The sequence below is a fragment of the Carya illinoinensis genome, chromosome 15 (genome assembly GCF_018687715.1).
Source record: "Carya illinoinensis cultivar Pawnee chromosome 15, C.illinoinensisPawnee_v1, whole genome shotgun sequence".
In the NCBI taxonomy this organism is placed as follows: domain Eukaryota; kingdom Viridiplantae; phylum Streptophyta; class Magnoliopsida; order Fagales; family Juglandaceae; genus Carya; species Carya illinoinensis.
Window position 1 is genome coordinate 6330899 of NC_056766.1, and position 22716 is coordinate 6353614.

The 22716-nt window shown below is 35.6% G+C and overlaps 4 protein-coding genes and 1 long non-coding RNA gene across 7 annotated transcripts; 2 read left to right on the plus strand and 3 right to left on the minus strand.

Moving 5' to 3' along the window:
- Positions 1-224: 224 nt before the first annotated feature.
- Positions 225-3193, minus strand: LOC122297286 (cytokinin riboside 5'-monophosphate phosphoribohydrolase LOG8). Of its 2 annotated transcripts, XM_043107308.1 has the most exons (8): positions 2709-3193; positions 2120-2217; positions 1953-1983; positions 1672-1771; positions 1441-1511; positions 1222-1365; positions 606-658; positions 225-528 (listed from the first exon to the last, which is right to left on the minus strand). In XM_043107308.1, exons 1-7 carry the CDS (start codon positions 2820-2822, stop codon positions 608-610), a joined length of 609 nt encoding a protein of 202 aa, XP_042963242.1. In that variant the 5' UTR covers positions 2823-3193; the 3' UTR covers positions 225-528; positions 606-607. The 2 variants fall into 2 exon arrangements, with proteins under 2 accessions (XP_042963242.1, XP_042963241.1); XM_043107307.1 differs by lacking the exon at positions 606-658 and having other exon boundaries at positions 2709-3174.
- A 1949-nt stretch (positions 3194-5142) lies between these two features.
- Positions 5143-10794, plus strand: LOC122297284 (mitochondrial carrier protein CoAc1-like). 2 transcript variants are annotated; one of them, XM_043107306.1, is made up of 8 exons: positions 5145-5248; positions 5953-6033; positions 7440-7525; positions 7612-7819; positions 8551-8668; positions 8931-9115; positions 9728-9856; positions 10458-10794. In XM_043107306.1, exons 4-8 carry the CDS (start codon positions 7664-7666, stop codon positions 10557-10559), a joined length of 690 nt encoding a protein of 229 aa, XP_042963240.1. In that variant the 5' UTR covers positions 5145-5248; positions 5953-6033; positions 7440-7525; positions 7612-7663; the 3' UTR covers positions 10560-10794. The 2 variants fall into 2 exon arrangements, with proteins under 2 accessions (XP_042963239.1, XP_042963240.1); XM_043107305.1 differs by having other exon boundaries at positions 5143-6033.
- On the minus strand, positions 10082-11850 carry LOC122297287. The gene is made up of 2 exons (XR_006238705.1): positions 11495-11850; positions 10082-10711 (listed from the first exon to the last, which is right to left on the minus strand). It is a non-coding gene; the product is annotated as an uncharacterized LOC122297287 (long non-coding RNA).
- A 942-nt stretch (positions 11851-12792) lies between these two features.
- On the plus strand, positions 12793-15796 carry LOC122296534 (protein IQ-DOMAIN 6-like). Its single transcript, XM_043106309.1, has 5 exons — positions 12793-13264; positions 13342-13587; positions 14313-14540; positions 14715-14828; positions 14908-15796. The coding sequence occupies exons 1-5, from the start codon at positions 13199-13201 to the stop codon at positions 15592-15594; spliced, it is 1341 nt and encodes a 446-aa protein (XP_042962243.1). The 5' UTR covers positions 12793-13198; the 3' UTR covers positions 15595-15796.
- Positions 15797-16138: 342 nt separating this feature from the next.
- Positions 16139-19820, minus strand: LOC122296532 (cytochrome P450 711A1-like). Its single transcript, XM_043106308.1, has 5 exons — positions 19385-19820; positions 18290-18442; positions 17168-17951; positions 16825-16920; positions 16139-16704 (listed from the first exon to the last, which is right to left on the minus strand). Exons 1-5 carry the CDS (start codon positions 19639-19641, stop codon positions 16375-16377), a joined length of 1620 nt encoding a protein of 539 aa, XP_042962242.1. The 5' UTR covers positions 19642-19820; the 3' UTR covers positions 16139-16374.
- Between the last annotated feature and the right edge of the window lie 2896 nt (positions 19821-22716).

Consider the following 22716-nt stretch of genomic DNA (forward strand, 5'->3'; position numbering starts at 1 on the left):
GTTATCATCAGCGGACCTCAGGATGAAGTCATCTTTGAGTTGCTCGAACTCAATAGTTTCCCCCAAAAGTCCAAGTTGTCTTCAAATCAAGTGTCCAGTCCAATTAGCCCATTATAGTGGGACCTCTGATCACCACTTAAGAGAAGATTCTGTACTACTGCATACCACCTCTTTTCCCATTTCAAACTATCTTTGCCCCTTGAACAAGTGGTAACGACCAGATATGACTAGAGAACAGTGTTTCAACTTTCAACCGACCATAAACCATGGTTTGTAATAAAACATTAAGGAAAATTTTAGTACAATTCAGGTCACAAAGAACGACAAGAGTTCATAGTAATAAACAATAAATGGTCCCATCTATATAGATTCTTCCACATAAATGATGAGAAGCACATCAGGAATCGATTTAGCAGAAAGACCTACCACCAACAATCACTGTGCGTTTTCTTGCCCGGGATAATTACCAAGCTGTTCCATCTGCCAGCTTTCATGAGAAGCAACATGTTCATTGAAAGGAGTGTATTGCTGCAAAAGCATATATATATAAAAAAAAAAGAAAAAGAAAAATTAGAGTATGGATATACTAAATAGACTTTAGCTACCTCTATATCATTTCCCTGTCCGAGAATTGAAACAACATTTCATGCAAGTCTCCCTAATAAGAGGATGTTGTTTACCATGTCAATAAGACTAAAAAATGAAGAGAGAGAAAGAGCGCCAAAAAGGAAAGGGAGATCAATGAATAAGAGGAGGGAGGCCAAGTCATCTGGAGGCTCTATATATATTAACTCATCTGAAATTTGTGTTTCACTTAGTGACCCAATTAAATTACATGACTCAAATCCATGTCAGGTGTGCTTTTTACAATAATGATTTCAAGCATTTTATGAGTACAACTAGATTTTCTTAGGAAATTTGGGGAGGCTCATCCATGTGATAGGTGGCTTAGCCATCTTTTAGATTCAAAGAGTTCAACAATTTCATTTCAGTATTTTCAGGAAGTCTGGTGAAGCTTTATTCATTTTTTCCGTTTGGGGAAAAGCAAAGAACATCCATGAGAATTGCAACTGCTAAATAGAAGCTAACCTTGCATTTAAATTTACCACTGTCTCTCTTCTTTTTTCCTTTTGTTTTCAAGAAGAAAAGAATAAGGGAGGGGTTTATTTCCATCCAGTAAGCCTAATTAATTATGGGGGAAGATGATTTAGGTAATTATACCTCCATCTCAATCATTAGTTCTTTAGCAGTTGGAGCAGAGAGGACTATATGCCTAGCACTTGGCTTGATGAATCCTTCTTTAACCCCATTGTCAAATGATGCCAGCAAGGAATTATAGAACCCGTCAACATTTAGCAGAGCTACCTATAGAATTCAACATCCAGTTAATGGTAATTCTCCAATTCTCCTATATCTTCAAACACCAAATTGGTAGGTTACCGGTTTTTTATGAATTCCAAGTTGGGCCCATGTTATCATCTCCAACAGCTCTTCCATTGTCCCATATCCTCCTAAAACCACCAAAAAGGAAAAGATATGTGGGTATTAAGCACTAAGAGAATAACCATTTTGATTTGTGAAGGAAGATCTCAACGGTTTCATGGAACAAAACACTCAAGGTGATTGTTTGTTTTCTTTTGACTATTGATGAGAATTTTCCAGATGATTTACCAGGAAGAGCAATAAAGGCATCAGCTTCTCGAGCCATTGCAGCTTTCCGCTCATGCATGTCTGAAACAGTTCTTACTTCTCCAACAGTTTGACCAGATATCTGTCAGTGTTAACCAACAACATACTAATCACCATGAGAACATGTTTTTCAATTACCAACATATCTAATTACTTTTCACAGCAGGTGACTAGAGTTGAGATTAGGTAGGACGTAATAAAAATTTCTGCCCCTACAGGGCTGCTAAAAATTGAAATCTGATTCAATGCATTAACAGATATACCTCAAGAGGCATGAGAGCTCTTGGAATGATCCTGCAAATGAAATGAAATTAAGCATTTCATCAATAGATCCAATGTGATCAACACCCATCTTGCATTTAATGATGGGAATATAGATGCATGACAGACACAGACAATGTAATACTGAAGGCATGTTTTTCAGTTATACCCGAGAACGTGGCAACCTCCATCATACACTGTCTGGGAAATCAAACCCATCAACCCGACACTTCCCCCACCGTACACCAAGTCTAGCTTCCTCTGCACCTGTTATTAGATGCCCATAAGCTTAACACCGACCACAAATAATCCTTCAAGAGTAGTAACCCAATCAAGGATAGTGATTAAGAACATGCCCATATATATGATCAGACAGGAAATACAGAGTTTTGTACGTGAAATGCAAAATCCACAAATTCATCAATCTGTTGGACAAATTAATGATCTGTAGCCAGAACCCAAAACCCAATACTAATCTCATTACCAAAAACAAACAACCACCATATGGAACTATGATTTTTCAACTCCCAATGAAAATCTGAAATCATCAGACGCTCATTTTAAGGCCAAGACCAAAGTACAGCTCCATAACTTCCATTATCACAGGAAAAACAATCCAAGTTCAAAACATCAAACACCCGGTACACAGCACCTAAAGATGAGTACAATATCATCAAAACGAACACGTTTTAGAGATATACGCCAAAGCTTGAGACTACATTAAGCATAAGCGATGAAAGAGAAAAAGGGAAACCAACCAGTTCATTGCCCAATTCAAGAGCAGCATCGCTGAAGACTTTTCTGTGGCCAGAGTTGCTCCCACAGAAGACACAAACCCTCTTGAACTTGCTTCTCTCGTTGCCTTCCTCCATTCACGATTGATTTTCTCCAAATCCAGTTCCAAACAATTCAAATAACAGAATCAAAACAAAAAGGCAAAACTTGTTCTGCAGTAACATATATTACTTCAATTGCAAAGACCCAAAACTCATCAGAATCAATGTCAACCAAACACAAAAAAGAAAAAGAACTTCAAAAGAAAGCTATTTCGAATGGTTTTAAATTGATAAAAACAGGAACTGAATTCGATAAGCAAATGGGCCTTATATATTTGTCGAATGGGAGCAGGAGAAGCCGACATGTACACATTTCCTTTCCAATCCAACTTCTCTCTGTCGGCTTTATAACTCTATATCACACAAAACATAAAATGATAAGAAAAATAGGTACAAAAACAACAAATAAATATTATTATAAATCAATTAAAAATCATATTTCTTTGTTTCTCTTCATCCAAAGTAGTGTTTTTTTTTTTTTTAGTCTAAAAAAGAGAATATAGATTTGTTAGGAACTTAGGAGTAACGGACTCGGCAAAGAGAAGACAAGGTTACTTTAGCCAATGGACTTGACTTATGCACAACAATAATCTTGTAATTAGATTCTGTTGCATCATGATGTTGCTATTTTGATTTAGTTAATATGGATAGCCAATTATAAAATTCTAAAACCATAGGGTGGTGCCTTCAGTTCATCCTACGTGATGCTTTTACTTTTTCAATGACGAAATAAAATGTTTTATAATGATTGTAGAGGCCACGCATAAGAGCATCCTCATCCGCATCCTTAAATCTAATCCTTAGCTAAATTATAAAAAAAAACATGAAAAGTGAAGAAAACTCATCTACATCCGATTTCCTAAATTAAGTTTTGATTTCTTAAATTTGGGAAGCAACTACACATCCTATATTATTCTTTTTTTTTTTTTTATTCCAAACTTATATTTTAATAGAATACAAAAAAAGAATATAAAGAGAAGTGAAAGAAAAAATAATATTAACAATAAAAGAATAAAGAAAATTTATTTTAATATAATAGAGAAATGATAGGGATTAACGGGATGTAGGAAGTTTTAGAAAGATTAATAAAATTTAGGAGAAAATTATAAAAAGTATGATTTCTAACCAAATTTTAGGGAATATTATAACGAACCGGATGACAATGTTCTAAAAATGCTAATTTTTTAATTTCATTATATAATTAGAAAAAAGATATCTATTCCTTCAATCATCTAAATACATTGATCACATATAATTACATTATATATGTTTTTTTTTCCATTATAAAAAGAAGAATTTTACTAAAAAAAAATCCATTCTTGCTTGAGAAAAATGCCAAAACTTTCAAGTAGTGGAAACTCATGGCCTCTAATGCATGTTAATGTATCAAGAAAGGGGGGTAAGAAAAATGATTGAAAGTTGAATTAAAAACATATAAAGAGAATAAATAATGTCATACACTATACTCTCATCTCGCTTTCATCCCACTAAAAATCATCTAATAATGATAAATATGTCACATCTTATATAATCGGATGGTAACATGGTGTATAGAATTTTTTGAACAGAATGTTTCAAATTTGTTTTAATAGAGATTCAATCAATTAATATTGCTTAAAAATAAAATACAAAAGAGAAAAGAAGATAAATTAAAACTTAAATTGCAAAGTAAGATTGAATGATATCCTTTGAAAATCAAGTCAACTCTATCTATTACATGGATTTATGATCTCCATTGGTAAAGAACAAGAGTTTTTTTTTTTTTTCCCTTTGTTGTAAGGATACCCAAATTTAAAAAAATAAAACACACAGAAATAATTTTAGGAGCAAAATTGTTTTCACATTGACATGATTTAATACCAGTGAAATGTACAAGAAATACACAAAAGTGATAGTATATAGAATTTTTATTACTATTTATGGTGTGGGGATTATTGGTAGATACATGTAAAAAGTAGTGTGTGCATATATATATATATATATATTATAATAAATTTTATATATAATCCTAAAAAGGCAACAAAATTAAACATATTTAAAAATTAAAAAAAACTTAAAAATAAAAAAGAAATCTCAACGATGTAAATTGGGTGCTTTACTTGGCTTATAAAGGCCAAATCTTTTTTTTTTTTCTTTGTACTATTATTTCTAAATTTATATTTTCTATTTTTTCAAAAAAATAATTTATATTATTTAAATTGTATGGTTTACGTTTCGTACGAATGCCACGAGTCAAGATGATTGATGGTCTTTCATTGACGGTCTACTGAAGTAGCTGCACCAGAGCTGTACCGTAACACGTCTCCTCAGGGATTTAAAACAGAAACGCCTTTAAATTCGTAAAAATAGGCGCGTTTCAGGTCGATATAACCGAAGGAGAAACAGAGGACGATTACAAGTTTACAACTCCATTCGTTGAGGAAGCTGAAGAACTTCCTCCTTCGGGCGGCGAAGGAGAACAGGTACTTGCTTTTTCTCCAAGTTTCTGTAAGGTATATTTATACAGACCTGTTCTCATCCTACCTAAGCAGTTCCTCCTGGTGGGTTACAACTGGGGATTGATCATTCGGTCTTTAATTCAAGTGGGTATTCTTTAGATCGAAGGGTTATGAAGTATTCGATTGGACTCGTCGCCTTTTAGATCGAAATTGGCAATTCATTACGGTTGTTCTCAAGCGGGTGTTGATCGAAATATCAGTTTTCGTTTTTCTGTAGACAATCGGCTTATATTGATCAATTTAAAGTGGGTAATGGTGTTTGTGTAGCGTTGTTATAATTGAAGGTGGGCTTTTGGATATTTGATCTACCTAAGCGAGTTGCTCTGTGCATTGTTAATGTATCTTGCCGTCATTGAAGAGGAAGATTGGCTTGCGAACCTGCCCGCTTTGTTTCTGGGTGTTCTCAGGCCATTTTATCTGCCCTTCGAACAGAAGGCCTTTTCCTTTTGTATTCCTAGAGATAGATGGGATAAGGAGTCCTTTAATCTGCAGGGTGGCTGATAAGAACTTGTCGAGTCTACAAAGGCTGTTAGTCAATTGGTTTTAAGTGATTTTAGATGGGTTCTTCGCAAGGTTCCACCTTGTCATCAAATGTCGCAGGGCTTGTCGATGGTTCATCGGCTCGCAAAGAGATTTCATATCTTGACAGTATGCCTATTTATGTTAAGGAGCTGATTGCTGGAGGAGCAGCGGGAGCATTCGCTAAAACTGCTGTTGCACCCCTGGAACGGATCAAAATACTCTTGCAGGTGAAGCATTAGTAAATTTCTAAGCTCGTCTTTTCATTATTTCTAATATAATTGGACATAATGACCTTGAGATTATTTTCTGGTTCTTATAGATATGCTTTACTTTGTAACAATAGGCTTATGTAATCTGATGGAATTATGTTCGAAAGGATCATTCTTAGATGGAAAGGAAAAAAAAAAAAAAAAAAAACAAGTTTAGAGAATGCAACTTAGGTTATGCCATGAGTCGGGTTTCCACATTAAGCATTCTGGATAGAGTTTTTAAGTGGTTTAGGAGAGGATTTAAGTAAATAGTTATATGAGTTTCTGAAGTTATTAGGAAGTGGAATAATTTGGAAAGAATTGAGTCATATGAAGAATATAACTTTTCTTTTTATCAGTGAACAAAATTTTACTGATCAAATAAATAGGCAAAGGCCCAACCATACAGGACATATGCAAAGAATTGGTGTGCGCAACCCTGAGGGGTAGCTCAGTTGGTCAGACCTTGGCTTTGCTTTCCAGTGATCACCAATTCGAGTCCCCTCAGGACCACTTGAGGTTTACCTGGCCGTTAACTTCAAGGTCCTATAGGATTAGTCGAGATGCATGCAAGCTGGCCCGAACACCCACAGATATTTAAAAAAAAAAAAAGAAATTGGTGTGCACAAATAATATAAGAAAGAAATAGTGCATATGTATGATTATTTGAATAATATAGAAAGCTTGTTTCTAGTTTGACATTTTTCGTATGACTTTCATGGGCAGCATAGGATCTACACATTCTAGGGGTTTCATTTGGATTTTGTTATAGTTCACCTGGTATTTGGGAAGGCTTGTTTGGTTGAAAGGGCAAAAAATCTCATCTCATAAACATCACTCAAATACAAACACTTTTCAATTTCAAATCTTCAACTTTTTCATTTCCTCATTACCTAATCATTACAACTTTTCCAAACTTCCAAACAAAACAAAAAAAAATAAAATTCAACTTTTTCAAATCCCAAATCAAAAATAATATTAAAAAATTATATTCTAACAATATTCAAACTTTATAATATTTTTATTCAACTTTTTTCTCTCTCCTTTACCAAAATCACATAAAACATCTTAAATCAAACCATTTCACTACTATTCACAGATTTTTCATCTCACCCCATCTCATCTCAATATCCCAATGAGGCCTAAGTTTGCCATCCTCTAAAAAATATTTGCTGCATTTGATGGCTCTTTTTGTTCATTTTCTGAAATCTTAAGTCTGATGCTTCAGGACTGTTGCATACTTCTACTTTTTCTTAATACTTACTTTACATATCCATTCTGGATATACATATTAAAATCATATCCATTTCTGGATATATGTTTATCATATATATTTTTTTATACACCCTCATTTTCTATATGTGTATCTATGTGGATTTCTCCAGACAAGAACAGGAGGGTTCCATTCTCTTGGGGTGTTCCAATCTTTGAAGAAGTTACTGAAGCACGAAGGCGTTAAAGGATTCTACAAGTAAGCTTTTACACATTACATTCAATCATTTATTGTGTCTATGCTCCCCTGTAATTTATTTTAACTTATGCTTGTTGGTGTTTTAGAGGAAATGGAGCTGGTGTTATTCGGATTGTTCCTTATGCAGCCTTACATTTCATGGCGTATGAGCAGTATCGATGTTTGATCTTGAACAACTATCATGCATTAGGATCAGGGCCCCTTATTGATCTTTTAGCTGGTGCAGCTGCTGGAGGAACTGCAGTTTTATGCACATATCCTTTAGATCTGGCTCGTACTAAACTTGCTTATCAGGTATTTATCTTGCATAATAATGAAACATTTTGTCTTCTCTAAGCGAGGAGGGAGTATTTATTGTGTTGGCTGAGTTGTACTTACTGACTTTCAAAAAAAAAAATACTTACTAATTATTGATCCTTCTACCAGCAAAACATTCCAAAATTTTTGTTAATTAGGGGGAGGACCTACATATATGATTCTTTGGCCCCTAGGAGCTTCATAATAATTTTTTGTTTTACACTGAATTTTTAAGGTAATTTCAGAGAAATTATATAGGTGCTCCTCCAAATACAAATTTTTCATATCCCTTCTTCAATCCTTAAGCTGTTTGAACTATAACCCATTGGTTTTGCCCCCTCCAATCTTGAAGTTTAGGCCTCCACCTCCACACCTCCACACCCCCCCCCCCCCCCCCCCCCCCCCCCCCCCCCCTCCCTTCCCCTTTCCCTCCCTTGTAAAATGCTTCAGAAGGACCAGGGCATACCGATTCAATTGAATGGGAATTGGGATGGTTGTTGAACAGAATCTAACCTATCATGTTGTTCTCTCTGAGCAGTATCTACTTTAGATGCCTTAGAAACTCATTGCTTGAAGTCCAAACCATTATTAATGATCCATGTAAGATTAAGCTATCAAGGAACTTCGTGCTGATTTTACTGCTCCTTTTCCTCTTCTGGGTGGTTGCTTAGTTAAAAAAATTTCATTACATGATACCTTCTCTTCCTCTTTACTTCATGATTTTGTAGGTCGTTGACTCTTATGGTATGAAGAGTAATCATACTCAACCTGCATATAATGGCCTAAGAGATGTACTCAGAAGTGTGTACAAGGAGGGAGGAATGCGTGCACTTTATCGAGGTGTAGGTATGTATGTGCTCTCAATGTCATTGATATTTGCACGGCATCAGATGTTTTTTGATGTTTTAATAAAGGCAGGCACCTAGTTGTTTCTTTTTTTTTTTTTTTTTTTTGTTTGGGGGGGGGGGGGGGGGGGGGGGTGTTTAATTGTCTAACTGATTTCTCATGTTAAGTTCCTCTTCCCATATGTGCTACCATATATCGCACTAACTTATTAAAAGAAATTGAGGGCACGAATATTCATTTCAAGTTTCCTTTGTTTAAGCAGGCCCAACACTCACTGGAATACTTCCTTATGCTGGGTTAAAGTTCTACATATACGAGGAACTCAAGAGGCATGTTCCTGAAGAGCATCAAAGGTCCATTGTGATGCGTCTTTCTTGTGGAGCTCTAGCTGGTTTATTTGGACAGACCTTCACATACCCGCTAGATGTTGTTAGGAGACAGATGCAGGTATTGCTCCCCATTACAATCGCTATACTGACTAGCAGCAGAGTAGAGATTTTTTTTTTTTTTTCCTGGTTATAAAAACCTAGTATATTTTTCATACTGGCTACCCTTACTGCTCAGTCAGGGTTGCCTTAGGCTGGTGAGAAAATTTAGGATATCCATCGTAAGGCTCAAGTTTTTTCAGCAAGCCATATAGTGAACTTGCCAAGGATGCTGGTTAAAAGCTCCCTCGCTCTGGTTTTAAATTATTGCATTAGCTACATCTTGATTAGATTGTAAGCAACATATCAAAGCCTGGGTAGGCACCTAGAATTGACATGTTAATTAAATGCTTTGGGTCATATTATTCCTCCCGTTCTCCTGACAAGTGCATTTGCTTTTTGTTTTTGTTTTTCTTCATTTTAATCATCTTAAACATTTTAAAAAAATTAACATCATTAAAAAACACTTCCTTAATCACTGAGTAAAAAAAAAAAGAAGTGTGATGGGACCCATTATCGGGACACTTAGCATTTCACTTCACAGAAATAGTGATGCAGTTGTAATTGTTAAATGAAGTTGAGACTGGAATTACATGGATTGGTGTTTTACACTACTAGTGGGATGCTATTACAGGTTGAAAATCTGCAACCTTCAGTACATGGAAATATCAGATACAGAAACACATTAGAAGGTCTTACTGTTATTGTTCATAATCAAGGATGGAGACAGTTGTTTGCTGGTCTAAGCATTAACTACATGAAGGTAATTGTTTTTAATTATTGAATCAACCTACTCTAGCTGAATTTCTGATCGGTGCTTTTCAATATATCTGATATTGGGTTTACATTGAAGTTTTCTAGGGCTTCAGTTGGTCTAAGAGGTTATTTGATACTTGTTATACGCTCAAGAACATAAGATTATTCCTAAGATTGTATTGAAGTAAAAATAGTGTGAGCAAGATGAATATTTAGGACTCTGAAGCATTTGTCATAAAAACACCACAACAATATGACTTTTGCCCTTCACTGAACTTTTTAATTATAAAAACGCACAAGCACACAGACAATAGAAATTTTCATGAGTCTCCTAGACACAGTGCAACACCGAGGCCTTGTTCTTATTGGTAAATTTATCACTTCAGAAAACAACACACGCACAGAGTAATTTTCTCAAAGCTCAACTATATAGGCTTCTCAAAGCTCCAAGTTGAGTAGATGATGGCTTATTTAACATTTCAAATGCTTCAAAGAAGCATTTTAGGCTTTGCTATACTTTTTCTGGTGTAGGTTACATGCACTGAGACCACTGTACTTGAATCATGATTCATAACGTCTTGCTAACACAAATTATGTGATGTTCCTAGATTGTTCCTTCCGTTGCAATTGGTTTCACTGCATACGACATGATGAAATTTTGGCTCCAAATTCCACCTCGATCGAAGACTCGAGCAATATCTGCTGCCTGAAGAATGCGTCGGTCTCATGACTATTGCGATTTAGAGACTTGCCAAATCTTCTTACAATACAGTAGAAGACTACACCAAGTGTCCTCATTGCCACTGTAACAGAAGCTCCAGATATTCATTCTCTAGGCTTCAACAGGTCACTTTTCCTGGCTCTATGACCAAAAGAATCAGGGAATTGGATGATCAACTTATTTTGTTCTATTTCTTTTATTAGTTATTTCTTTCTTGCACAGTATTATTAGAATTATTAGCTAGTTAGTGACAGTTGAGAAACGAGCAACAAACAAAATAAAAGCAAACACAAGCAAACAATCACATGATACAAAATTAATATGGTTCAGCAACGTGCTTACGTCCATAGAGTTGTAGAAGATTTTATCATACTGGAAAATCACAAAATACACTTTGGGGGCAAAATCTCATTATTCAAAACACTTAGAACCTCATTAAGTACATATTTATAGTACGTCATATGGTGGAAATCTTAATTTTCACTTTTCTGCACTATTCTCTTGAGCAGAGTGTTGAGTGAATTCTTTGTCTGATTTTCGCTGGAGTGACGAGCAAACTTTTTGTTTGGAGCAAACTATTTGTCGGGTCAAGTCATCAATTTGGGCCAACACACCAACAAAATCAAGCTACACAAACCCAAGAGTCACTTCTTATACTTTCACTTAAAATGTACATCGAACGGTCGGTATGATTAAGGATAATAAAGTCGAGAATCGAGAGAGTAACATTACTCTTCATTTGTTTGATTTCCTAACATCAATCCTTGTCATCTATCCACGTTCTATTCCATCCCTTCTAATTGAAACTTTTGTCCCCAAATTCAAATCCCAGATCTAAATCATCCTTGCTGTATCATTGGAGAAAATGCCGAAAATGACAAGTGAAAAAAGACAACAAAAAGAAAGATGAAAAGGAAATGTCACCTTGAAATTTGAAGAGTAATCCAGCCTGAATTGATGCTAAGCCATTCTTTAATTGCTGGAATCTGGAGGAAGCCAGACAAAACCACAACAAAGCTGTCTCTCACAAATGTCCCAACCTCGAAGTCAGCAAGCTAACAAACAATGTAAAAGTCCAGTTCATAGTTCATACCTCGGTTAAATTAATTATTACAGACCGACTTGTTTGTGCCTGTAAATTAAATGCTTTCTTTTCTTGTTTCATACCACTCACGGTTTTATAATATCCCAACCCACAAAATAAAAATAAAAAAACTCTTCTATGTTTTCAACTGTTTTTGGAGTTTTTGCTGACCGCTAGCGTGGAAGATAGGTAAATTTTTATCCGTTGGCTAAAGGATAGAAAATACATTTCTAGAAAAAAGGTAACGCTAATTCTATTTATTTGTTCAATCAGATTTTTTTTTCTATTTTTTTAATATTTGGAATATACCAAATTCTCATTAAATTTATTTTCTCTGCCTAGTTTCTTTTAAGAATTATTCTTATCTCATATAATTATTATAAATTTTTTAAAATTTTTACACAAAATAAAATAAATAATTCTATTTTTTAAAATCTCAAAACAAAAATAATTTAAAAAAATATATTATAATAATATTTTATTTAACTTTTATATTAAATCATTTGTAAAAACAAACGAGATCTTACTTTATATTAACAATCTTTACTCAGACAATTCTAATCATCAAAATATTTTAGTTCTAAATAACAAAAACAAAAACAATTTCACAAAATTTACAGTTTTTTATTTTTTATTTTTTCCATACTCTCAAGGACCACTCTACTTTCTCCAGCTCCAAGAGAGACACCATTAAAAAATTTCTAAATCTATACAAATTTTTGCAGGTTTTATCACTTTCTCAAAATCTCATAAAACTCAATATTTTTTCTTTCTAAACTTTCAAAAATCAAATCTTTATATTAAACAGCGTAAAACTGAGGACTCAAATGCTAACTGATCCCGCATGGAATAAAAAAGACATTGATTCGAAAAACAGGCATCGCGGGACCGTGATATTGCAGTAAGAAGCAGGTGAAAAGTGGAAACAGCAGCAGATCTTAACCGCACTGACTTGAGAAGATCCTTTGTCTGTTTGCTTTTTGGCCTTTTTTTCACGTACTGCCCAAAAGGTTGTGTCTTTTCATGAATTTTCTTTTCTTTTTGTTTTTTACTCTTTTTTTTTTTTTTTTTTTTTTTTTTTTCCATTAAACTCGTAAAGACGTGAACCAGTGGGATCTAATTCTGTATTTTAACTTATACCAAACTCACCGGCCAGATTGCCATTTCACACTCTACCACGGACTTTGGTTCGAGCGGGATGATCCCCCGTTTGTCCGTTGGTTCCTTTTGAAATTCAAACCTTCATTGCCCACTCATTTCATTTGCCACAAAACCCAGCATCCAAAGAGAACTCCACTGAATCACTGATCTCTGGCTCTTTCTTTCATTCTGACTTCAGCAATTTCTTCTCTTTCTTCTGTTTTCTTTTTTAATATTTTTCATGGTCATTAGCCGCTGTCTCCTCTCCATCTTCATATTGATTGCACCACCTTCTCTTTCTCAGCAAGCTTTGGTCTTTGAGCTTTTGGGAGCTCAGTTTGCCCGGGATCACAAGGTTCGTGAACTCTTGTTCTGCTTAAGCAAAGACCTTTCCACTAAATCTAATGGGTGCTTCGGGGAAATGGGTGAAGTCTCTCATAGGTCTCAAAAAGCCCGAGAAAGAAGACCATGTAAGCTCTTTTCTTTCTTTTCTCTTTTACACTTGTTTTCTGGGATGCACAAAGGTTGAAACTTTCTCTCTTTCTAGGAGAAGGGAGGTGGTAAGAGCAAGAAATGGAAGCTATGGAGGAGTTCTTCTGGGGACTTAGGGTCTTCGTGGAAGGGTTTCAAAGGAAACCACAAAGCGGCTTCTGAGGGTTCTGATTCTCCTCCGGTGGCTGATGCTTTTATGGCTGCGGTGGCCACACTTGTTCGTGCGCCTCCTAAGGATTTTAGGGCTGTAAGGCAAGAATGGGCGGCCATACGGATCCAAACTGCTTTTCGTGGCTTCTTGGTAAATGGATCTCTCTGCTTTCCGCCCCTTCGTTCTACCTTTGGTTTCTGAAAAAAATGTAGGGAAGGAAAAGAATGTTGAAAATACAATGAGTTGGTCTCTTTTACTTCCAAAAATTTCCTTGGAGATTTTCTTTTTCTTTGTTTTTTGATTGGATACCTGATATATCTGCACTCCTTTGATATATAAAAGTGAAAAATAGTTTACCTGAAGCGACGCACCATGAAGCTGAAATATAGTATCATATGTTCATGTTTCATATTTAGGTTTTATTTTAGACTACCATGTAGTCTTCGGTTCAAATCCCAGAAGGGAAAGGGACAACAGGTTTCAAGCTTTAATGGAAGGAAATTCGATGTATTTTTAGCCTTTATTACAATGTTGTATTGTAAGATCAGTATAGTATGCACCATATTCTATTAAGAGCCCAAACTGAACCCTAAACCTGAATTAACAGCCAGCATTATTTCTTAAATCTGAACCAGACTGTGGTCTTGTCTAGTGTTCTTTGTTATGTTTATCTCAGCTCCTTAAATACCACTTTGACTAGTAATCGTTTGATTCGTTTGCCTGTTCAACTTGATGTGAAAATTCTCAGCTGCATGTTTTAATCATTTGAGGTCCTTTTGTACGATGTTAAAAGGTCCGCAGTATGTTATTGCGATCTAAATCTTTTTGTACTTAGAAGACGTTTCCGTTTTGTGGGTGTTCTGTAAAAATTGCAGGCAAGAAGGGCTTTGAGGGCCTTGAAAGGAGTGGTGAGGCTTCAAGCTTTAGTTCGGGGTCGGCAGGTGAGGAAGCAAGCCGCAGTGACACTGAGGTGCATGCAGGCCCTGGTTCGAGTTCAGGCCCGAGTTAGGGCTCGTCATGTCCGAATGTCCATAGAGGGGCAGGCTGTGCAGGAAATTCTCAATGAGCACCGCAGCAAGGCTGATCTCCTGAAACAAGCTGAGGTACCATAAACTATCATGTATCTGATCCATTTCCTGTTGGTTTCATCTTAAAGCGAAATCAATCCTTCTGCAAATTCATTTTACTGGTTAAGAAAAATTAACTGATTTGTACCATATGTTCATAGAAAGGCATTATTTAAAAGATTTCTCAATTTTGAATCTCATGAATTTCAGGAAGGATGGTGTGATAGCCAAGGAACATTGGAAGATGTTAAGGCAAAGTTACAAATGAGACAAAGAGGTGCAATCAGGAGGGAGAGAGCAATTGCATACTCTCTTGCTCAAAAGGTATTAAAATGAACACTAAATGATTTTTTTTTTTTTTTTTTAAATCTCCACCTGAGCAAGTCAATTCAAGTTTTTTCAGGAATGGAGTTCAAACCCCAATTTGAATTCCCATTCAAGCGGTTCTATGTGCTTTCTCAAAAATCATGAGATTGACAAGAACGGCTGGGGATGGAGCTGGTTAGAACGTTGGATGGCAGCCAAGCCATGGGAAACTAGATTAATGGAACAATCGCACCCTGACCCCTCTGTGACAACTCCTCCTCCAAAGAGTTGCGGAGATTCCCATGTGGTCACTCATTCGAAATCTTCCAAACCATGCTCTGTGAAAATCAGAAAGAATAATGTCACCACCAGGATTTCTGCAAAAACTCCCCATATTGGGCAAGTTACTCGCTCATCTTCAAGCCCGAGTTCTGAATTTCATTATGATGAGAGCTCTGCTTCATCTTCAATCTGCACATCGACAACACCAATTTCTGGCAACACTGGATTGACCTCAGAGAGAACTGAAGATAGCAGCAACAGTAAGCCAAATTACATGAACCTGACTGAGTCAACGAAGGCAAAGCGGAAAACAAGCAGTCATTCATCTGAGAGAGTTCAAAGGCAGTCCATGGATGAATTCCAATTCCTTGAAAGGTCAGCAGCTTTCCCTATTGTGGATTCCAAAAGCAATGCTGGTTCTGAGCTTTCTTCAGTTCACCTTTCCAAGCCACTTTACCTGCCAAGCCGATCAGATAAGCATTCATTGAGATTATTAAAGTGACATACCTCCATAAATAGGGGGATTCGTAGCTGTTGGTTCAAGAAGTTCAACAGCTTGTTGTTTCCTACCAATTCTGTTTATTTGAGAATGTATATTCAAGTTAAAAGCCGTGCTGCTATAACTGTTTTGTATTGAAACACTCAACAAGCCCTTGAGGTTTGATTTCAAATGGTGCTTTGTTTATAAAGTAGTTTGTTCATTACTTCTTTCTTATGCTATTAGTTACTAGGGTGAGATTGATTGATGTAGACGGCAATGCTAGAGGGATGATCAATGTGTTAAGCAAATAGCTTTCAGTTTGTTGCTTTTGTTGACGGGAATTTAAAGGAAACGGTTAAAAACACAATCGATTCCGTTTACTTTCAGAATTTGGCTTTGGAAGATTCGTTGAGTATAATTAATTGACCCAAAACCCAGAGACCGAAGAAATACAATGGTTCCACCTAAGTAAGCAGGTTTATTTTATCAGGTAGCATGGATTCAAAATTAGGATTACCTTGACATCAGTTAGAATATGAAGAGCATTACAGTGTGGAATTATCCATTGCCATAGAATGCCGGTCGACAACATGACCTTTCCATTAATACCCTGTCTTTGTTTAGCAGAAGTCACAGTATAAAAGTAGGTAGCTTATGTAGATGGCATGGCTGCATGATAAATCTTTTAGTAATACGAGGTTACAATCGTATGAACAAAGGCAATCTAAACTTTCTTATTGGGTGCATCACTCTAAGCTTTACCCCATACTTAAAGTTTACTAAGCAATGTCTGAACAAATTTCACGTTCGCTCTATGACTCTAAGCTTGACCCCATGCTTGAAGTTGAGAATGATGCCATACTCAAGATCCAGTGGTTCTTCCATGTTGGGTGAATGTCGAAAAAGATATTTCCGGTATAAATGAATCAAAGAGAGCTTTATTTCCTGAAGGGAGAATTTCTGGCCGATGCATGATCGTGGCCCGAGCCCAAAGGGTATGAAAGAATAGGGATGCCTTCGTTTCTCTTCTTCACAGTTTGGGTCAAACCTCTCTGGAGTGAACTTCTCTGGCTCCGAGAAGTTCTTTGGGTCTTTTGCTAGAACTCCGAGTGCTAACCAGACCCATGTCCCCTGCTTATCAGAATATGAATTTCATTAAATTAAGCACATGTACAAAGTTCCAGTCTACACACATGGTACGCAGACATACATAAAGGTCATGTATGACATTCAGGCATATTTAAATTATACCTTTGGGAGAAGATAACCTCCTATCTCTACCTCCTTCGATGTTTCTCTTGCAACTAGAGGGGAAACGGTGTAATACCTCATGGCCTCCTTAATGATCTGCACTTAGAAAATCAAGAGAACAATAAAAGTCAATCGTTGGGTAGGTCTCATCTGGGAGGTGTTGGAGAGGGAAAGTTGACCTAATTAACTAATCTTGTTCACTGCAGGTGAGATATAGTTAGAAAAACTGTGACATGGATACAACACAAGCAATATTTGCAATATGCCAATATTGCTCTTTGGTGTTAGCATATACGACTTCAAACTTGACTCAAATGCCAAAAAAGAGTTTTAAGAACCTTACCTGGTCAAGGTAAGGGAATTTGTTTTGGAGATCGTGACTACTTGGCATCTGATCAGGTGGACTAAATCCGTCAATCTCTGCAAGCATCTTCTTCTCGACTTCTGGATGTCTGGCAACTAAGTAGACAACTGAAGACAATGTGAAGGCTGTGGTGGCTGATCCAGCAAGCAAGTGCTCATAAGTAACTGCACTAATGTAGTCTGTGGTGAAGACATTCTTAGAAACAGGCTGTGACTCCCTCGCATTCAATATGAGTGACAATAAGTCCTTTGAGTTTATATCCCTCTCTTTCATTCGCTTTGCCACAATCTCATTCAGCCGGCCGCTCAGTTTCTGATTAGTGCGCTCGACTTTCCAGTCCATAGTTCCAGGTAGTCTCTTCAGGATCTGCCTAAATGGTTCCTGAAGTATGGGGATAAGTAGACCCAGTATGATTGAAAATGAGCCAGATAAGTCCATTTTAAGTTGTGTTGTGGAGTAGATGTGTTGATTAATGAAGTCGGAGACTTCCTTATCATCACTCCTGTTTTCCACAATGTCAACTGAATCACTGATTGTCTGTGGTTTAGAAAGGCTAAAGTCAACACCGAAGGCTGCTTGTCCAATGACATCAGTGGCCAACTTGAGGGAAAGGTTTGAGAAGGTGATATCTTCTTCTTTAAACGAGTGAAGGTTTTGCGTTGCAGATACAATAAATGCTTGCATTTTGGGTATTAGGCTGGCAAGGTGTGATGGCTGATAGACTGATAATATTGTGTTTCGCATGGTTGACCATCTTGCATCCCTGCAAATTCAAGTTCCATCAGTATCTTAAATGACATTTCTGGTGTGCTGCCTCCGAACTTCTCTGTAGTGTATACAAACAAGTGCATTCAAGTTACCAATTCTGAAAAACAGAGACAGCTCTAGACTCTAGCATTGCAAGTTTTACTTTAGCATAATAAGCTCACTGAGGACATTACTAATACAAGATTCAACACTATACAGAACCTCTGAAATTCTGAATTAAGAATTATTCACCTTATGGAATAATGTCAAAGATGTTGTGTGATATTTACAGCCATAGCATACTTTTATTTTGCTGCGTGCACTGTCAACTTTATTAAGTACTGCAAGAAGTACCTGGTGAAGAAGAGTCCTTTCTGATGAAGAGGGGAGGCCGAGATGGGAGAAGGTATGCTTCTGTTTGGAATGTCCTTGAATTTCTTTATTCCTACCTCCCTACAAAGCTCCGGATCTGCAACAATTATCAGTGGCTGTCTACCCATGTGAAACCTGCTCCAAACATAAAATTTATTATAAAGGTAGAAAAATCAGCATGTGATGGAAAACATATTGTCTTTCTATATAAAACAACCTTTCCTCGTCTTGGGAAAAAGAGTACTGCTATTCCCTTGTGATAGAATTTGCCCTCTCTCTCTCATTTTGGCAACTCTCTTTTTGTCCTCGGAAAGAAAAAGGAAAATTGTGGGTTGACGTGCCGAGAATGATTAGTTTTTCTTCTTAGGATGAATGCTATTTTTGAAAATAACTAAAATATAAAATATATTTATTCTTTTACGTATTAACATAACAAATGCTAAACTTACGGGAAGAGCACACAGGTTGAGGTCATAAACATTAATACCGTTCATGAACAGAGTTAAAAAGGAAAAAAAAAAATATTGGATAGTTTAAGCATCAAATATAAAAATTTTCCTACTTTTTTTTTTCTCATACCTAGGATAAGTTTAAGAAATAAGATAAGATGAAAATTTTATGAATAATAATAACATAGTTTATAAATAGTTATAAAATAGTTTGAGTTGAGTATTTTTAAAATTTTAAGAAATGAGAAAAAAAATTAAATAAAAAATATTATAAAATTAAAATATGATAATTAAAAATATTTTTTATTTAAAAATTTAAAAAATTTATAATAGTTAATTTAAAATTTTATATTTAAATTATAATTAAAAATAAAATAAACCTTTATATCTCAATCCTACCTTTTCTCCCAACTCTGTAGAATATTTAGAAGAATACTCTCATCAGTCACTATTTACAATTCACACCCCCACACCTATGAAAATCACACTCTATGCAAAATACTCTCACATCTTATAAAAACTATAAATATGGAGTGTGATGCGTGAATAGTATCGTTTTGCTGATTTGTAGCTGATTTGTAGAATTTCTCGTCTAGGAAAATGCTAAGCATCAAATATCTATACTGACCTGAAAATGGGACCATATCGTTTTGCAAGGACTGAGAAGACATCAGGGCCATACTTAGCCAGCAAGGGGAGGTGCCCTACAAAAGGCACGGCCGGTGGGCCAGGTACCCTTCTCACACCCCAGTAAGGTCCATAAAAGTACCCAAATACTAGTGCCACACCCAACACTGTGAAGATGGTGGAAACCATAGGAGCTCTTGTACTGCAGAACCATCCCAAACCCACAAATCTTTGAAGATATTCTTCCAAAAACACCATTTCCTGCGAGAGAAAAGCGAGGTTCTTGGCTGTTGCAGGAGGCTCTTAGCTGAGTTATATACAGAGGGGTCCGGGTTGAGAGGCGAGAGGGGAAGGGAAGTGGGGGAGGATTGGGTGTCTCCATCGGCCTCTTGGATGGGCAGAACTTGGTCTTTTGTCTGTATACCAATGATTGTATTGGGGAAACATATGCTCATCCTCTAGCGTTTCAGTCGTGGACCCGTGATTCGTGAACAGTTATCATACAATGAACCTCAAATCATTTACAGAAATGCTATCAAATAAAAAAAATCCAAAAATCATTTACAGATGCCACTGTCACCGAGATATGGATTTTGTTAAAAAAAAAATTTATTTAGTGATTAAAAAAAAATTTTAGTGATGTTGAAAATTTCTTTTAAAAAATATTTAAAAACATAAATAAATAAATTAAATAAGTAAATAAACCCTTTTATTTTTGTCAAGAGCCATCTGGAATAATATAGGATTTTCATCAAAAACTCATCTCCATCCCAATTTCCATTTTATGAATTTCATTTCTGGTCTATATAGAAAATCTCCATATTTGTTGAAATACTGTACATTTGCATCGTTCCTTGGCTTCAGCGTTCTCCCCTTCATCCCGCGTTCTCTCTCTCTCTCTCTCTCTAGGGTAAAACAGTTGGCCCTCCCTTGCACTTCAGAACCATCGATTGCAGTTCTCCATCGCCAACTTTTGTAAGTGAAAAACGTTTTCTCTTCTCCATCGTATGTTTTTCTTCCCTCATTTTCTTCTATTTTTCTTTTCCTCTCTCTCTCTCTCTCTCTCTTCTCCTTTTTCTTCCTCCCAATGCCATGATCAATCTCTGTTAGAGAAATGCATATCTGGTTAGTGTATTTTAGCTGTATGTGTTTTGCTTGACTTGGGAGAGTAATTTTTGGTGGATTTCCCATTGATGAGCACATTTTCTCGATATTGATTGTGGACGCAATTTTCTGTATTAGTCTATTTCTCCCATGGGTTTCTTTCTATTTTCTATATCTGTATATTTTATGGTTTGCATAAGATTTTTTCTACTAATTGGATCGGTTGAGAAGTAATTGTTGTTGAAAAGATTTTGGGTTCAATTTTTTTTTTTAAGTTGTTTTTATTGCATCTGTTTTCTTTATTTTTTGGCTTGGATATGAAGCTCCCTTGTATGTTTAATCTCTTATCCTGTAGTGAAGGATTATATGTTATGTAGCCATAGGCTATTATCTCTTATCATGTGCTGTAGTTGGACAATCAAATGTTAGGAAATGAAAGAATCATATTATATTTTTGCTTCTGTTAAGGTATTTGAATTGACATATTTATTCATTTTAGTACTGAAATATATTTTCCTGTGAATAATGTTTCTAATTGAATCAAGATTGCGCCTTACTTAGATGCAAAGCTTTAGCACTATTCCAATTTTTGGTTAGGATATTAAAATGTTTCTTACCAATAATCTCTATAATGAATGACTATATTGCAAATTCTGGAACCACTCAAATGGTGATTTCCATGTTAGAGGACTTTTCGTGCATGTGTTTTATAGAATGTTTGATTTTGCATTAGCTTAATTGTAATCTGTGCATGAATTAAACATTGCATATTGTTTTAACTCCATGAAGTCAAGAGTGCATAAATTATGATATTCTATCAATTCAAATCCCCTTATTGCATGCAATAATGGATTAGTCTTTTGCATTGGATCAATATTGCCCACAAGCCATCTCTCCAAGCCTAACACCACCCATCCTTATATTATATGTATAACACAATGGACTACTCTCCTCCAAATTTTGCTTATACCTACCATTCTGAGTACTTCTTGAAATTATGGTTGTCCAAGATACAAACACATTTGAGCAATACCCATTTGCTCCTTTTATGACAGAGCTTTTTGAGGGTATTGCAGCACTCAAACAGAGAGAAGAGGTTCTATTGTATATCTCTGGAGTTTCTTGTTGGAATGGAGGGAATCGATTATTTCACTAACATTGAAAACAATATTTTTAGATGAGGAGGTCAAAGAAACAATAAATCATATACTAAGTCATGACCCTCAACATCCATTAATTTCAATCCACTTCTTCTTCCTGATGTGTTCAGTTTTTTATTTTTTATTTATAGATAAGCATAAAGAAAGTGATAATTGAATTTGATAGTTGGAGTAAATTGATAAATTAATAAGAAAACCATTTTTTGTGATGCCTTACTAATCTCAGTTATAAGATATTCATGATATTTTATTTAGAAAACTGAAGATACTACCCATTTCCAAAATTGGTCATCAGTGATGTATTGAAAACGGGAACTATTTAACATGGAATGAGTTTGACTTTCCCCTTATAGATACTACATGATTGCAATTTGTCATACCTGGTCTTTTCTTTAGTTCTACAGTTATGGGACCTAAATTATTGATTGATGAAGTAGGCACCTATTGCATTGTAGCCTTGGTTTCCTAGACCTCTCTCAGCACATACTAGTACTGGTGGCAGCTACCTGCTCCATTTTTCACATTGAAATATTGATCACGAGTAGTAATGAAAAAATTGCAAGAAGTGCTTGTTATGTGAAATATTGATCAAGTTGAAATTCTCAAAAATGTTATTTTCAGATTGAGTAATGATGCTACACTCTATGATCATATTTATATCTATAATTAAAAATAATAAATATATCACATCTTGCATATATATATATATATATATATGTATATATATTAAAATAGAAATGTAGTATATGAAATTTTGCTAGGAAGAAAGCACCCCATCTGGGTTTGCATATGACCTTAGTTTCTTCTCTATTTTTTTCCGCTGCATTTTTATTTTGTTTTACTTTATTTTTGGCTGCCCTTGGAAAGTACATAACTCTCTAAATGATGATTCACAACTTGAAACAACAACAAAAATGAGTTTCTTGTGAGAGATATAACAAATGCTTTTATATAGTTGGTCTTATGTGTATCCTATCGTGCATATAGTTGGTCTTATGGTTGGCATGATTGCATTTGTTTTTTCTCCAAATTAAGTCATTAGTTATGTGCACTTTCATTCTTCTTTTCA

Excerpts from the sequence above, each read along its gene's own strand:
- LOC122297284 (XM_043107305.1), top strand. The coding sequence starts at position 5,842 with ATGGGTTCTTCGCAAGGTTCCACCTTGTCATCAAATGTCGCAGGGCTT. Across the intron at positions 7,820-8,550 it reads GTACTAAACTTGCTTATCAG|GTCGTTGACTCTTATGGTAT; the intron begins GTATTTATCTTG and ends ATGATTTTGTAG. Across the intron at positions 9,116-9,727 it reads TTGTTAGGAGACAGATGCAG|GTTGAAAATCTGCAACCTTC; the intron begins GTATTGCTCCCC and ends ATGCTATTACAG.
- LOC122296532 (XM_043106308.1), bottom strand. The coding sequence starts at position 19,641 with ATGGTGTTTTTGGAAGAATATCTTCAAAGATTTGTGGGTTTGGGATGG. Across the intron at positions 18,443-19,384 it reads CGATATGGTCCCATTTTCAG|GTTTCACATGGGTAGACAGC; the intron begins GTCAGTATAGAT and ends TGTTTGGAGCAG. Across the intron at positions 16,705-16,824 it reads GAGGTTATCTTCTCCCAAAG|GGGACATGGGTCTGGTTAGC; the intron begins GTATAATTTAAA and ends TCTGATAAGCAG.
- LOC122296534 (XM_043106309.1), top strand. The coding sequence starts at position 13,199 with ATGGGTGCTTCGGGGAAATGGGTGAAGTCTCTCATAGGTCTCAAAAAG. Across the intron at positions 13,265-13,341 it reads AGCCCGAGAAAGAAGACCAT|GAGAAGGGAGGTGGTAAGAG; the intron begins GTAAGCTCTTTT and ends CTCTCTTTCTAG. Across the intron at positions 14,541-14,714 it reads ATCTCCTGAAACAAGCTGAG|GAAGGATGGTGTGATAGCCA; the intron begins GTACCATAAACT and ends CATGAATTTCAG.
- LOC122297286 (XM_043107307.1), bottom strand. The coding sequence starts at position 2,822 with ATGGAGGAAGGCAACGAGAGAAGCAAGTTCAAGAGGGTTTGTGTCTTC. Across the intron at positions 1,366-1,440 it reads TTGGAATTCATAAAAAACCG|GTAGCTCTGCTAAATGTTGA; the intron begins GTAACCTACCAA and ends TGAATTCTATAG. Across the intron at positions 529-1,221 it reads AACTAATGATTGAGATGGAG|CAATACACTCCTTTCAATGA; the intron begins GTATAATTACCT and ends ATGCTTTTGCAG.